This window comes from Tenebrio molitor, chromosome 2 (genome assembly GCF_963966145.1).
Source record: "Tenebrio molitor chromosome 2, icTenMoli1.1, whole genome shotgun sequence".
Classification (NCBI taxonomy): Eukaryota; Metazoa; Arthropoda; class Insecta; order Coleoptera; family Tenebrionidae; genus Tenebrio; species Tenebrio molitor.
In genome coordinates, this window is record NC_091047.1 from 20,775,925 (window position 1) to 20,791,933 (window position 16,009).

The window sequence follows — 16,009 nt, forward strand, 5'->3', positions numbered from 1 at the left end:
GCTTCATTTTGCTCTCTAAATTTCGCGTAGATATTATGTATCATTATTTTCTGACCACTACTAACTCGCTTTCCCCTCGATTTTTTTTTTACAACAGAACCAGGTTGTTGTTCTGCCATTATGCTACACCAAAATACTGAAATCGTGCACCAACAAACGACACTTTAACTTTGTGCACGAGAATTTGACGGTGACGCAAAAATTATGACATATTTCAAAAATAATGTCAAAGATTAGATATTTTTAAAAATAATTTGGTAATTATAGTTCAATGTAAATAAGGCTTGTCACGTGGTGCAAAATAGAGTAATCTGATTTGTCAATTTTAGTCCCTATCTCCCGCAACGCTTCGTTCTTAAAAAAAATAGACTATAGGTAATTCGTGAAATGAACCCCCGAAATTTTTAAGTTCATTTTCATTAAATCGAATTTCCAAATTCACTTTAAAATTAAAAAAAAAGCTTTCTCGAATGGAAGACTGAACGAGGGGTTCTCTCCCGGCGTGTTTAGCAGATATTTCATACTAAGTTTGGGCGAGGGGCTTCGCAAGTTGTCGCTGGAGAGCTCGAAAGACAACTCACACCCGGAGGAAGAGTCCAGGTCGTTGGGGAGCTCGGCCTCGACGGTAATCTCCGAGGTCAATAAACGACATACGCACTAACTCACGTAAAATCATACGAAAAACACCTAAAATTTGCCACCAAAACAAACACACGCTTTATTTTGGACACTAAAACTGTTACGAAAATCAACGCACTGGGTTTTAATTATTCAATTCGACCAATGACGAGCGACCAAGCTTGCGTCTGATTCGTCGAGACGGGAGACGCGCCTGTCCTCTATACTCCAACCGAGCGATTTGAATGAAAACTGGGTTCGTTATCGCAAGGTCTCGATATTACGATTCTATTTACCATAAAATAGCCATCAACATTTAAAAACAAAGAAATGCAATACGGATAATTAGCGATTATAGGTGGGAATATTTTCTTCAAAAAATTTAATCCATTCAGATTGTGACCGAATTTCAATTTCATTCATCCAATGACAAGGAAATGGGGGTTGTAATTAATGCACCAATGCAATTATCGAATATTGCGGTGCATTACTGTTCGTTGTCAAGTGTTTGTCACTAGCTGAAGTTCAAATTTAGCAATGACCCAATTTAAGGAAATTTTGCAAAGGAGGCATTTATTAAATAATAATGCAAATGCGATATCCACAAAAATATCTGTTAAATTGAAAACAAATTTAGGTAATTTTTCATGATGGCACTGTTTCATTTTTAATTAAGTACATATTATACAGGGTCATTATAAATGATTGTCCCATCGCAGTTGGCGTTGAAAACCCACACAAATTTTGGATATGCCGTCATCCTTGCAACGTTATACAAACTAATAGACTGATTTCCACTACCGCCAGGAGCGCCACCTTTCGGCGATACTAGTCTCACTCATGTTATGAGGCTTGCGGCACATTCAACTACGTCACCAACGCCAACTGCGATGGGACAATAATTTATAATGACCCTGTAGAAAAAAGATGTGATACTGTAACAGAAAATGTACTATTACATTTAGGAAAAAACAACATTTTTGATTAGAAAAATAATTGTCTTTGTGTTTTTGTTATCACCATTGTGATAATAGATTGAGATTTAATTACGTAAGGACTTGATCATTTGTTTTTGTTTTTATGGTCCAGAACCAAGAGTAATTATCTGACATGAACGTAAGAAGGTACCATTATTCTAATTCTACGTTGAAATTAAGCGTATTCGAGATAAAAAACCAATTACAACTTGACTTTACCATAAAATGTAAGCAATTAAGTCTCCTACTGATAAATAACAGCGCTGGCTTCCGCTCTTTATGGGAATATTTTAAAAAATGTACTTTAGTTGCAGCATTTAAGTGCCCTACTTTACATCCAAGCGTATTTCCTCTATTAATATTAAACGAAAATTTAAATACACTTCAACAAAAAAACGTCTAAAAGTTTCAAAAATTTGTGGCAAATATTACAACAGAACATCTTTTCCTTGCGGTTCATCCTGCAACCCATATATCATTTTTTATCACGTGATGTGGTTTAGTGAAAGAAATTTTTATCTGAAAATTAACGAGGTAATTACGTTAACATGCATCAGTGATGATTGGCCGAGCTCACGCCAGTTTCATTTAAATCAGTGGCAAGTCATGTTGCAAGAGGTTAAAGAGCGAATCAGCTTTTTGTGTATTTTTAGATGTAGATATCAATCAATCTATTTAAGGTTAAGGGTGTGTGTGAGTTTCGCGGAAGTCGTTGTTCCGCACCGGTGCTTCCCCCGAAGGTTCCAGACAAAGCCGCTCACAGCTACTTTACCTGAAACTCCTGAAACGTGTTTATGAATTTTCAGGAAGTTAATAGGCGGCACATTACGGATTGATTTATATGTTACGGTCTATGTTGATAATTTATGAATTCCGAGTAAATAAAAGGATATTTATGTTTTGTCACTGGGGTGTCATTACGGTGAAATGGGGATTTAACTACCTTGGTATTTTTACTTTCTTTGTTGACGAAGAAATTTCTAAAGGTTTGATTGCTTTACATATTTTCGATTCGTCTACATTTGGAAGGAATTATTTTTGTCAGTATTCCAATTAGGAACCAAATCTCAAAAACAAATTAAAATGAAGGGTGTTTTTTAAATTTGGCGTGGAAATTGGCGTTAAAGAGTCGATTCTGAATGAACCACTGGTCTCAGAAACACTGATTTTTTAAATTGCAGAATAAAATCACAAACAACCCAAAAAATGAGGTTAGATTTAAACAGCTGATCAGAGTTGTAATCCGGTGGTGCGGTGACAATCGGCTCTTCAGTGCCAACTTTGACGCCAAATTTAAAAAAACACCGGTTCCAGATTCTACGTAAAAATCATAAACTTAGATCTTTAGAATTTCGAAAAATATTTAAATATAAAATAGCGTAACCCCCGTAAATATTACACAGTGAAAATTTTTCTTCTCTCTAACGGACGTCCATGCCCGCAAGGGCATACTGGCCTCTTAATTTACAGAGGCGGAGAGAATGTTCTATACTTGGGCCAACCAACAGATATAGTAATAAAAAAAGGGGGATGTGGCCTACTTGCGTAGAACGATATACGCCGAAGCCTGGTTCACAATGAAGCAGAGCAGGTTCTTTGCCATTTGTCATTCAAATAGAGAAACAAAAGTTTTGAAAAGAAACTATTTTGTATAATTGTCCGTTTACTCTAAGGTTATATTGGGGCCGTAGAATTATCCCATTGTGTAAAAGTTGATTTTTCTACAAAAGAAAACATTTTGTGATTGTAAACAGCAGGTAAACCCGTCTGGTTGTTTCATTCAGAGTGGGACAGAGGCAAATTTGTCGAAATATGAATTTCCAATTTATAAATTTTCGTTTTTAGAGATTATGTTGAAAAATAAGCTATGAAGGTCTAGTCACAAGGGGGTGTTCTAATCCTATTAAAAAGACCAGTGAATTAACCAGGGTACCATATAGTTCGGTTCAGAAAATAATAAAACCAAACATTCTCCCTTAAACCGGACCTTGTACATCCACCCAACAGCTTTTAAAATTTGATTTATTGCAGGGGTGCGTGGCATCTGAAACCCACACAAAAGGGCAGCTTATTAGGAGAGTAAACGGACAATTATAATACAAATCGAAAAACGCCGAGGAAAACAAACAAACATAAACACGTGGTCAAGCTCCCGAAGCGAAGTTAAAACGAATGAGATGCCGGATGCCGTCAAGTAATTTTTGTGGATGTACATCAGGCTTTCGAAAATTTGCGCACGTTTTGAATAAGCCAATTGGAAGCTGCTATTTAAAATACGCGGGCACTAGGGGGCGGTTTTATTACTATATCTGTTGGTTGGCCCAAGTATAGAAACAACTCTTGCTTATTCTTTTAGATATGTCCTCTACCATATTAGGAGATATTTCATAATTGGGTCATTTTCTCTCTCTCGCCATCTACTTTTTTTTATGAAATAACGTAACGTAATATATATTCCATGTCATTTCTGGATAAATGGACTGTCTACCAGGGAAAGTTCAGTTGAAATTGGTTTAGTACTGCAGAGGTGCGCAAACACACGCAAATACGCTAGATAACTCTTCCTTCCTTCGATAACCGTGCAAAAATACATTACCATAGACTGGAATAGTTTACTTTGTCAGATTTGTAGGTTTTATGTAATTTTAAATTAAAATTGTACCATTGTTGCAGTTTTGACGTGAGAGCTCGCCAGTTCAGTCAGGCAAAATATTGGTCGTCACCCAATGTGTTCGCCGAAAGGGCATACTTTAGGCCTACAACATCGCCGGCAACATTAGAAATAGCCTCGATTCAACTTTCCGACGAGGGAATTTACCGATGTAGAGTCGATTTTAAGAATTCACCGACCAGAAATAGCAAAGTCAACTTCACTGTTATCGGTAAGTAGTTGAATTTTAAGTAACGATATAATTATAATTTAGAATTGAGTTGCCCTGACGTTCCTTGGAATAATAATGGAAGGATTACGTTACACACTTACAGCTCCTCTCGGTAAAATAACGAAGAAACTTAATACTTCAAAATGCCATGTTACGTGAGTGCGCTTGGTTGATGCGTCTTCTAAGATCATTCATAATTTACTCAGGTTGTCTCTTTTGTGGATAGTTGAATTCATCGTTAATTTTCACTAAAATATGTTGTAATTGTTTACAATAGTTTTGGTTGTCTTGTATGCAAATTGTGTGTAAGACACGTTGTTCACAACACTCGCTGCGCTCGTGCGTGTAAACTTCCCTCTTATACAAAAAAAGAATACTTTATTGCGATTAAGTTATCTTAGCCGATCGAGGAAGGAATTACAGCGCCTACAATTTAGAGTAGCGAAATTTAAAATGGACTTAAGCAACGCAGGTGTCAAAGTTAAAATTGTTTTGAACAAGCTACGTGCAAAGAGTACAGCCCTCGCGTCCCAGTTTTTTTTTTGCGCAATTTCTTCCATCGTCAAGAATTCCAAACTCGACAATAAAAGCAAAACCGTCGTCGCTCTTGGTGAAGCGCCTGACAGAACCGAATTAATATGGAGAATTTAGGAATTACGAGTCTGCATAGGATTAAAGCTCGCTAACAAACTTGTAGGTTAAACATCTCAAATTCAAAAACGCTCAACAATGTCTAGGGAGCGCAAAGAGCTGTATTTGCATATCTAATTTACATGATTACATTTACGTGTTGAGCAGATGACGGAATTGCGGCTTACAGAGAAGAGAAATGCACCATCTGGATTAATCAACACGTGAAGAGGTAAACTTTTATCATCCGGCGTTTGTCTATTGTGTTATTAAATTTTATTGCTGCGGACTAAATTAAATTTGCGAAAGATACGATAACGAAAGTGGAGGGCGAGTGGGCGTATCGAAATTTTTAATAAAAAATTTATTTGTTTGCCTCCCCCGGACGGAATTAATCGATTCCGGGGACTCGGGGACGTGTGTAGTTCTTTAAGACGTGCATGACTCATAAATCTGTAGAGCTTTTTTTATTATTTTTTCAGCGGTTTCGGCATTATATAACCCGAGCTTCATTTATACGTTCGGGTTATGTTTTTCGGGAGCGCATCGACGAAAAACCGAAATGCCATTTATCACATGTCAAGAAGATGTAACGTCTAAAATGACAATTTGTTTTTCTTGGTTCATTGATATTGAAGTCTGAGGGGTTTCAGATAAACTAAAATGTTATGAAGTCTTTCGTTTTTTATGTATCGGAAATATAAGTCTTGTTTCGTAAAAACTAGTGACCTGTAAATATTATATCTTTTATGTGCAGAGGAGGCGATCTTTATTTTTCTTTTCGACATAAATTGTTTTCGGTATCCTCCAAGTAGCTGCGAAATGCGGAACATTACACCGTTCCTCCATAATGAAATATCCACTTTCATTTTCTATTCGCATTTTCGTTAAAAAGCTAAATTTTTTATTAACAAATTAAGTTGAATTACTACCTAGTACTAACCTAGATTATACAGGGTGTTTTCGAAGTTGAGGTGTTCCTTTTAACATGTGAGAGTATGCGTTGTTCTAAAGAGTTTTAGCCAAAATCACCTTAGTAAAATGTGTATGGCAATGAAGATACAATAAGTTAATTTTTTTGAAATTTTTGAAACCGGTCCTGCTCAAATTTGCGCCGATTTGTTAGAAATTAGAATTGACAAAAAAAAATCAAATGAGCATGGACGTTAATCAAAAATACTGTCAGAGTTGTCATCTAATTAGTCGGAATGGTTTTATTATTAGAAAAATTATCAGCTCACAGATATGTTGCTAATGTATGGGCAATATTATCACGTTATCAGAATGCAGCTGCGGCGTCCAGAGAGTACGCAGAGGGATTTCCGGAAAGACACCATCCTGGGCCACGTCAGTTATTAATCTAGTACAGCGGAGAAATAGACAGGACTGGACTCAAAATTTTAGAAAGCAATAAAAATATACAATCAATTATCTCCTATAATACAAACATTTTACTAAGAAGATTTATGCTAAAATTCTTAAGAATAATGTATAGTACCTCGTGTTACAAGGAACACCTCAACTTCGAAAACACCCTGTATACACTGTCCCTGGAATACTCCAAAAGAATTGTTCTTTCCATGAATCAAAAAGGAAATCATTGCCAGGATATTAATTCCAATCTAAAACTAAAACACAAATGTTGAACAGAATTTAAACTAAGCGCTTTTGAACACAAATTAAACTTGAAATTCTTAATTGCGTGGTTTTTTAAACTGTCATGTCTGTTATGGTTTTCGGTGGTTTCTTCATCGGCAATGTGTGATCAAGCTCCATCGAGAAAATTATAAACAAGAAATATCGGACCTTCAAATAAATATATATTTAGAGTAGGCGTAGGTGACATTCTAATTCTGTTAACAGTGTAAAGTAATTTTTGTAGGTGACCAATTATTCTCCGGAGTTACACAGGTTACATAGTAAGCTTTTTACCAATTTCATATTGTCATATTCCCTGGAGGGGGAATAGGGAGAATGCACTACAAAAATTAAAAATATTTTCTAACCTAATTTTATTTCGTTAAAATGTTAGACGTTTCTTGTGTCATTTTCTATGCTGGAAAAATGTTGCAAACAATTGAATTTCCATAGGTTGCTCTAAATATAAATTTATTTTAAGGCCCGTTACTTGCTTCTGTAATAAATTTAGATGTTTCTTTAATTAACGTGACGTAAAAAAGATATAGTAGTACCAGGAAACCTGTGATCGCTTCTGTACTTTAAAAGAATCGATAGCATTAATATCAAGTTGTTTTGGGAAATAAAAGAAGTAATTTTTTTTAAATATGCCTCATGCTGCAAAATATCTTCTTCACGTGAATTAATCTCTTTTGAGATCTTTTTACAGAAATAGATAGTTTTAGCAATCTTTTAACATCATGCCAAAGGTTCTCCATGGAATTCAAATCAGGTCGCTGGGAAGGACACCACCTAGAATGTTGTTCAAATTCTCTTCTAGCAGACCTAGCTGGATATTTCGGATCATGTTAAAACTACAAACTACCAAATAATAACATGTTCTATTGACATAACATAAGCTAAACAGAACGCCATTGGAATTGTCATATCTGGTCTGTAACCTAACTTAAATCCGTGGCATTATGGAACTACCTCCTCCAGGTCTGACTATCTGTTTTGAGTATTGATAACTTCATGATTTCTACATCCCTATTTTGCAAAAAACTTAGATACATATTTTGAAATAAAAAATTACCGCACATTTCCAAGCAAAGCAGAACTCTCCTGAAAATCGCAAAATATTTTGAATATGTATTTTTAAAATTCGAAAGAACGTAGATTATTGATTTTTAAATTTTTAATATTCTAGACTTAACACAGTCGTTGCAGTTTTGACATGATTGTCAGTTTAATTTTTTTGTATATTAGCAATATTTTCAATCACGCTCATGTCTTTCGCAGTGTACTATGTACAAGAATTAAAATAAAAATAAATTTGTAATAAAAATCGAATTAGGTATTCCAATTAATTTGTGCCTAAATTAATATTTAAAATTTTAAAACTTCTCTTTATGAAAACGCAGTGTTTTAATAAACAGAAACGCAACGATTCTAATTACAAAATATTACAAATTAGGTGATGCTGAAATGATGTGATATTTTGTAACGAATTATTAAATGTTTCATTTCATGCACAAATTATTTTTAATCAACATTGCTCGAACATAATTGTTTTGAAATGTTTTTCATAAACAGCTTTCGAATTAATTTTTAATAGCAATATCAATTTATTTTATCTTTTGGGATCCTGAACGTTTAATGTTGATATAAAAAAAAAAACCAAGAGAATTTAACGGATTTATACTTTCCTTGAAAAGAGAAAATTTAAATTTTCTTTTCTGAAAACCTCAAAATAAAAATTTTGAAAACCTGTTTATTTTAATTTTAAACAATGAGAAAATAATTGTGGCAGTAACGTGGATTTCACTTGGAATCACGTTTTATATTTTTTCTAATCTTAGTTAAGCTGGGACCACTAACAGCTGTTGTTCATAATTTGAGGAAATTTGTCAAAACCTGAGCAAATTGCAATCTACCTTAGACAGGAGAAAACGACCCACATGGTCTCCTGGTGAAGCTCGATTACATGTCAGCCCAGAAATCGAACCAGTTAGGGTATAAAACTCTACAACATCCACCATACTTCCCCGATTTCTCACCCATTGATTACAATTTTTTCAAATATCTAGATCAAAAGAAATTTTAGTAATCAGAATGCCACCGAATAGGTACGCATTAGAGCAATATCGATAAAAAAAATATATATCTAGTCAGCAGTACATTATCTGTTTACATTTTAAAATATACAGGGTGTATCAAAAATGGTGCATAATATTTATGTCACGTCAATCTACGTTGAATACCAAATAAAAAATTCTAATTCGAATTTGGTCTTAGACGAATTCTTAACCCTCCACCATATATATTTTTTAAATTATTATTATTATCAAAAATGATATTAGTGACAATCCTTGTTACTTTCTGAGTTTACTCGTTCGAAGCTTCGAAAAATCACTCTAGTTTAGTTGTGATGTTGCAATAGCTTCAAAATTTATGAACAGCTTTTTTGAAATTACAAATAAACCAATAATCAAAATGGTAAAATTAGTGCTGGTTGATTTATGTGTTATTGATAGTAATTAAATGTATTTCTCCATTGCAGTCGAAGCAAATTTCCAAATACACCCTGTATATTTATTTGAATTTAAATTGCAATGACCGTCATATATTATAGAACAAGCTGATACGTTTCGTGAAACAAAAAGGAAGAAGTATTTTATTCCAATATTGTTAAATATTCTGTTTATCCGAGTTTCTTTGCTCAGTTCATTAGAAATTGATGGGGAGCCACCGCTGGTTATACCCCTCACATCCGACGTGTATATACAATCCCGAAATGATTACTCTGGGGCGCTTTATCAAGTTTATCAGTAAAATTTTCTGTTCCCTGTACTTTATTAATGCGTAATGTTTCTCGAGGAGATAATGTAATCATAACTTAATAAAAGCTTTCTCAGGGAAGTAAAGATGGAAGCTAAAAGAAAAGTGTTAAAATTTCCTTAATTAAGGTCTGTTCAACAAACAAGGTTACAGCGAAATTCATTACTTATTTAAAGAAAAACCGTATTACTCTTTTAACGCAAACACCTTTTTTGTGTGATCTCCGAAATTAAAAATAAATAAAAGTAAACCGAAGCTCCAACCTCGGAATGGAATTATTAGCTGACTTATGTTTTATTTCCGCCCTTCTTTGACGGAATGTTTAATTAACATTCTTTGAAATTATGAAAATTGCGACGGTTTCAAGGCGACACCCAACACCTCATGAAAATTTTAATTAAACTACACATAACTCGACCTAATTAAATGAGTCTGCGGTTTTTATTCATTACCCTATCATAATTCGGCCAAAGCCAAATTTGGATAACGAACTCTAACCCGAACTAACGATCGACGTTGATTGATTTTCCTACCTAGACAAGCAAAATTGCAACTTGAATCTCGGTGAGAGGATCGCTAGGAATCTGACAGATAATTAATGCGCCAGCAAGCAGTCAATTTCAGAGTGTGCCTCAACGAATTTAACGCTTTTCACTGTTTTACCTCGAATTAGTCCAATTAATACCAAACACTGTCGACACCGATCAAAATTATTTGAGAAAATAGTTCCACTCTAAAAACAAGCTTCGAGTTTAATAAAAAAAACTCTTGTAGGATTTGGATAGTTGCCGATTTGTAGGGCCATTATTATTCATAGCAAGGGTGTCGCCTTTAAACGGCAATAAACCTTCGTAATTAATACGGATCTAAAAGTCAATTTGGGCATAGGCTGTTCAACATTGCGATTAAACTTATATTGCAGAGCACCGTTTCTGGTGCTGTTTGCTTTGGCTTTAGTTAAATTAGAACGTGTTGATACCAAGTCCGAGCGGGTGTTCCCCGACAAGATTAAACGGTCTGCAGTAAAAATTATGGTTTCAGATTAGAGTGATTGCAGTTTTGCGATTATTTCAGTAAAATGTGTGGTAAGTCATGCAATGAATAATTGGCTACGCATATAAACTTTAACAACAAAGTTTGCTTTCATATTTATGCATTAACGAATCAATTAACTAGCTTTAAACGAAATTTTTTGTACCGGTATCCTTAAAACAACAAAAAGTACAGTGCGGGAAAAAAGTAGTAGAAGGTCTTTTTGTGCTCCGCCCAGTTGCGACCTCGACTTCGTCTCGGTCTTCAATATCTGGGCTTAGCACAAAAACACTCACTTCTACTCTTAATGATATAATCTACTATTATGTACTCGTATATAAATTCCAGTTTGCATCAGTTTGTATTTAAAAAAATTTCAGCGTACCATTTTCCGCAATTGCAATTTTCTAAACATTTTCAATAATGTGAAACTGTCCAATAAATAACAGTAAAAACAGCAATTGCACAATTTACAGTTGGACATAATTAAATTTTATGTCGGTTTCCAGTAAAACATAAATGTTGTTGGCTTTAATGAAGTACAACAGCGTTTGCATTAAACAAAAATAATTGTGACATCTACCAGATCAAACGATAGTTTCGCGTTATTTTGTATTTGGTGTCAGTCGATGTTTACACAATAGCTTTGAAAACTGTTCGAATTGACTAGTAATAAGGATATAGAATATGAGTGAGTTTGTTCGGTACTCTCGTCTTAACTAATTCCAAGTTTTGCGGTTACGTCTTGGCTGCTCCGACCTATCATAGAATTGTTCCGAGTTAAATTGAATTCGATAGTGGAAAACAAAGCCATCGAATTAGTCATAAATTATTGCGATCGGTAATTTGGCAAAGTTTGGGCGTGGCGGCACTGCAAATGTGACGGTGCACTTCGAAGATGAAGTCATAGGTTATCCTGGGCCGAGGTTCCATCCCCTGCGTTCACCCTAACAATGCAGCTCTTATCTTGGGCTATGAAGGTTTGCTGCAGCCCCACCTGCTTCTTGCCTTTATCAAGCGGCCGTTTAAGCTTATTGATCGGAAATAATTCAATTAATCTGATTAATAACTCGAACGGTAATCCGGGACAATCCCCCGATGTAATTTTGCTCCAAACCGGAACTCTAATTGACTGTAATTATAATGATGAAAATAAAAGAGTCCCACCGGAAAAAAGCGAATTGAGCGGGAGCCGAACGACCCCGGCCTGAATAAATATTGGAATCATTCCCGACAAATATCTTGCTATTTGAATAACAAAATTAGTAATTGAAAAGTTTGATATATTGCCTGTGGCTATGAAAATGCCGCATCGAAAGGGAACCGAAAACTATATCCAAAATGATAAGCTAACCCGGAATTCTTTTGTATCTCGGGCCGGCGCAGATAAAATGTAAATCACAGCATATCATCTCATTTTAGGGAAAGCAATTTAAGTTTTATATGAAAGGATTTTATATCAATACATAAGAAACTAAAGCCGGCGACGGCTTTGATTTATAACGACAAAATGTATCCGCATCTATTAATCAAAGACAACCTAAATTAAATCCGGAGCCTCACTCAAACACACTTCCATATATTTCGGATGGAAGTGATAATGCCTAAGAGTATTGCTTTAATATATCATAACATTATCGCGCCGCAGTCAGTTCTTTTTCTTAAACGAACCGTTAGTTGGGGGTGAGAAAAACATTACTCCTAGAAAGGGTTACTTGATCACACGGTAATGTTCCGTGAACTTCCAGACAAGAATTAATAGATCTGCAGATAACTCTAATCTATGTCCTGTGAAAGCTCACACCGTTCGAACAATGGCTCAAAGATTTTTCTGCTGCTATTTCGTAATTTGGTGACAAACGAAATAAAAAAAGTAAAATATTACCTAATGTTAAGTATAAACAATATACATTTGGAAAGGACAAACGAAATAAAATAAAATAGAAATGTCTGTGTGTTGTTACCATATTTACTAACACGATACGAAAGACAGTAAATATTAAAATTCCTGACTGTGTTTTGCACTTTATTTCATCACGATGTGACGTCAGGGAGTTGTACAATAACGGTAAATGATAAATCTGTGACGAGTACAATGCGCTGTAGTGAGATCGCCGCCATTATTTCTGATAATGATTTCATTTAGAATAATCATGGTCAAAGTGAAGGTAATGTCAAAGCTTCCAACAAAGACGACCCGAGTTTGTAAAACAGAAAGCAAAGTCTGCTTGACCACACTTTTTTTGAACGTTCGTTACAATATATGTACACAAAAAGATACCCAAAAATGTGTTAAAGTTGTTGATTTTTTCTTATAATTGTCATTACTTTCGTACGCTCTATGTGCGACATACGTTTTCAATAAAATGGTGGATTTTATCACAATCTAGCTGTAATTTTGTTCGGCAAGGATCATCAGAAACTTGGCTGAAGTACAAATATTGAAATTTATTTCCAGTTTTATTTGCCTTCATTGAAGATTAAATTAAAGATTTAAGGAGTTCTGTATTAATCAACTATGCAACTGCAAAGTAAAAATATTAAACTTATCTCAAAAACGTAAACCCTAAAATTGAAAGGAATTTGTTTAGGTTGGTTTGTAATAATAAATGAAAACGTAACTCGGAAGCTAATTACGAATACTCAAACAACTAGAGGAATTGTTTAAAACACTACGTTTGCTATGTGCAAACCAGATAAAATTCAAAGAGTTATTTCATAACATGTAAGTATGTATCATGCGTTCAAATGAAAACCTGGGCTGAGTAGGCGGTGGAAAAAGTAAACTATTTGGAACAATGTAAAGTTTGAATTTCCCGCCGTTTGACACCAATGACATTTGTTTATGTTTAATCGGCACATGATTAAACTTGTTTGTTTTCAGCAAAGAGTGCCCTTAAATATTTGCAAATAAAGAAAAAAACACAGAAAACATTTTTGTTTGTGTATTTTAGGTTAGCTCTCACATGCTGTAATAATTACAACTGGTAATTTACATTTAAAAAAGCAATACAATTGATGACGGTTTCCAACGCCTTCCCAGCCCAGGATTTCATTTGAACGCCCTGATACCTATATATTATACTTATATGTAATTTTAATAATTTAAGTAAAATGAAGTTTCTACCTATCTGCCGCTGTCAAGAATGTGCAGCAATCTATAAATACAAATTTGCTTATCTCAAATCTAAAGGATTTACAGTTTTTTGATCATTAACATCCTATAAATCTAATAATGATACGTTTTAACGAAAATGAGTGAGTAAAATGACATAAAATTACATGTTCCGCCATTCTACAAGTTTGAATAACCAATTCTATATAATGGACTGCATTCCTTCATTTATTGAATGGAAAAGTTTATTAAGTGAGGTAATAGAGTTCTTATAAAACAATCCAGAATGCTGAATGAAAACCTAGAAAGTACTTCAGGGCAGTCAACTAAGCCGTTTAAAACTTTAAATAGAAAACAAAGATCAAATTGTATGCCATAAGTAAGAAGTAAATTGAAACTAAAATAGTTTCGTATATTTTTCTACTGTTATCAGATATAATATTAAACTTAAAAGTTCAATATTGAATATATTTTTGTATTTTTTCGAGCCGATCAATTGCAATTGTATAAAATGTCCACAAATTACAGGATTTATAAAAGGAATTTTAAAGTAATGTTAACTAATGTTCTTCAATTATTATTCATGGCAAAAAATTCAAACAGAGATTTACACTTACAAGTTAAATAAAAAAAAAAACAAAGTAAGTTTAAGAGGTTGTATCGTACAGGTATTTATAAACGTTCACATTTGGAGCATTCCCGACATCGGTTGATAAGCTCTTCCAAGAGTTAACCACTCTGTTGATGAGGAAGTTAGATCGGCGTCGAGTCCAGCTTCTCTCTTTAATCAAATTGAAATTGTATCTTCGTAGTCTACGATCGGTGTTCAGATTCTAGAGATAGAAGTAATCAGCTGAAATCTGGCCAGGAAAAATCCTGCAGGTAAATATGAGATTTTAACGGATTATGACTCAAATTCGTAGCTCTTTTGCATAATGTAAAAGAAGCTTTAAGAAGAAAATTTTATAAGGTAATAAATGGAATTTTATCCGATCTGATAAACTAAATTCTGAATTTCATAATTATATTTTCATTTCTGGCCTAGGCCTAGGAGTCATTTTGTCCTTTGTCTTTGAGACATCAAGTATTATAAATATCATATTTGGTAATTTATAAAATTTTGTATGATGTGCTTCAAGCATAAAACACAGCAAGTCATTGTAAATTTATGTGAAAAAAATTACGATGAAAAATGATATTTATCTTACAGGTTGAGTTTTTACCTTAGACCATTGTTTTCGGTGATAGAAATCAAATATTATTCACAAGTGAGATAAAGTACTCACAAGTGAGTAAATTTGAGAGCTGTCAGTTTTAATTAAAATTTGTAATTTTGTATTGAAAATACTATTTTGTTACAGAATATTATTTATTCAAAATTTTTATAAACTAGTTGAACACTTTAAACAATTACAAAATCTCTAATTCTTATTAATGGTAACATTAATAGTACAGTTCGTGTCGTTGAAGTTGATTTCTTTATCAGCATTGAAACCTGCTTCCTTGTTCTGTTCCACAATCGTGATTTCATGGTTTACTATACTTGTAGAACTGCTACTCTCATTTCCAAGAATTTTTTTCGCAATACCAATTTTATTTTGTAGAGAATCCTCTACATATCCCTCAACGACAGTGTCACTCTTCCAGCCACGGAAACGCTTCAGAGTTCTCACATCGGCACCACAGTCAGACAACAAAGTAGCAGCCGATCTGCGAAATGCGTGTCCGGTATACATTTTGGAATTCTCTAACTTCAAAAATGTTGCTATCAATTCTGGCATCTTTCCGAAACTGTTAATGCCAACGGGTTGCACCGTACATTTTCCACTTCGATAACAAAGAAATAGTCTCATTGTACTCAATTTCTTTGGGCGCAAATTAATATATTTGCGATATAAATTAATAGGATTAATTCCAAATCCAGTAGACAACATTGTGAAAGACCTTTTCTTATGGGTCTTTGTGAAAGGAATATGGATCAGGAGGAGATCGCCTTTGTCTTCTATGTCAGTGATACACATTTTTACTAATTCATCGCATCTACAGCCACCAGCAATTGCGACAACAGCCACAAGCTAAACAAATTATGCCAAAATTTAATACCTCGTTGACATACGTCAAATGTATACGTACTTTGATTAATAAAAACGTGTCATCGGGCGCGTTAAGAAGGAACTTGTCGATTTCATCCCTTGAGAAAATCAATGATTTTTTTGCTTCGTAACCAACATGTTGTTGTTTCAAAAAGGCGGTTAATTTGTTGTACTTCCCTATGTCCACATTCTCATGCACATTTG

The 16,009-nt window shown here is 34.2% G+C and overlaps 1 protein-coding gene across 1 annotated transcript in view; it reads left to right on the plus strand.

Moving 5' to 3' along the window:
* Positions 1-16,009, plus strand: part of side-IV (sidestep IV) — a 231,202-nt gene that overhangs the window by 160,586 nt on the left and 54,607 nt on the right. The window contains exon 3 of the mRNA XM_069037956.1: positions 4,269-4,477. Within this exon, the coding sequence (XP_068894057.1) occupies positions 4,269-4,477 (209 nt within the window). The remainder of the gene's footprint in view (positions 1-4,268; positions 4,478-16,009) is intronic.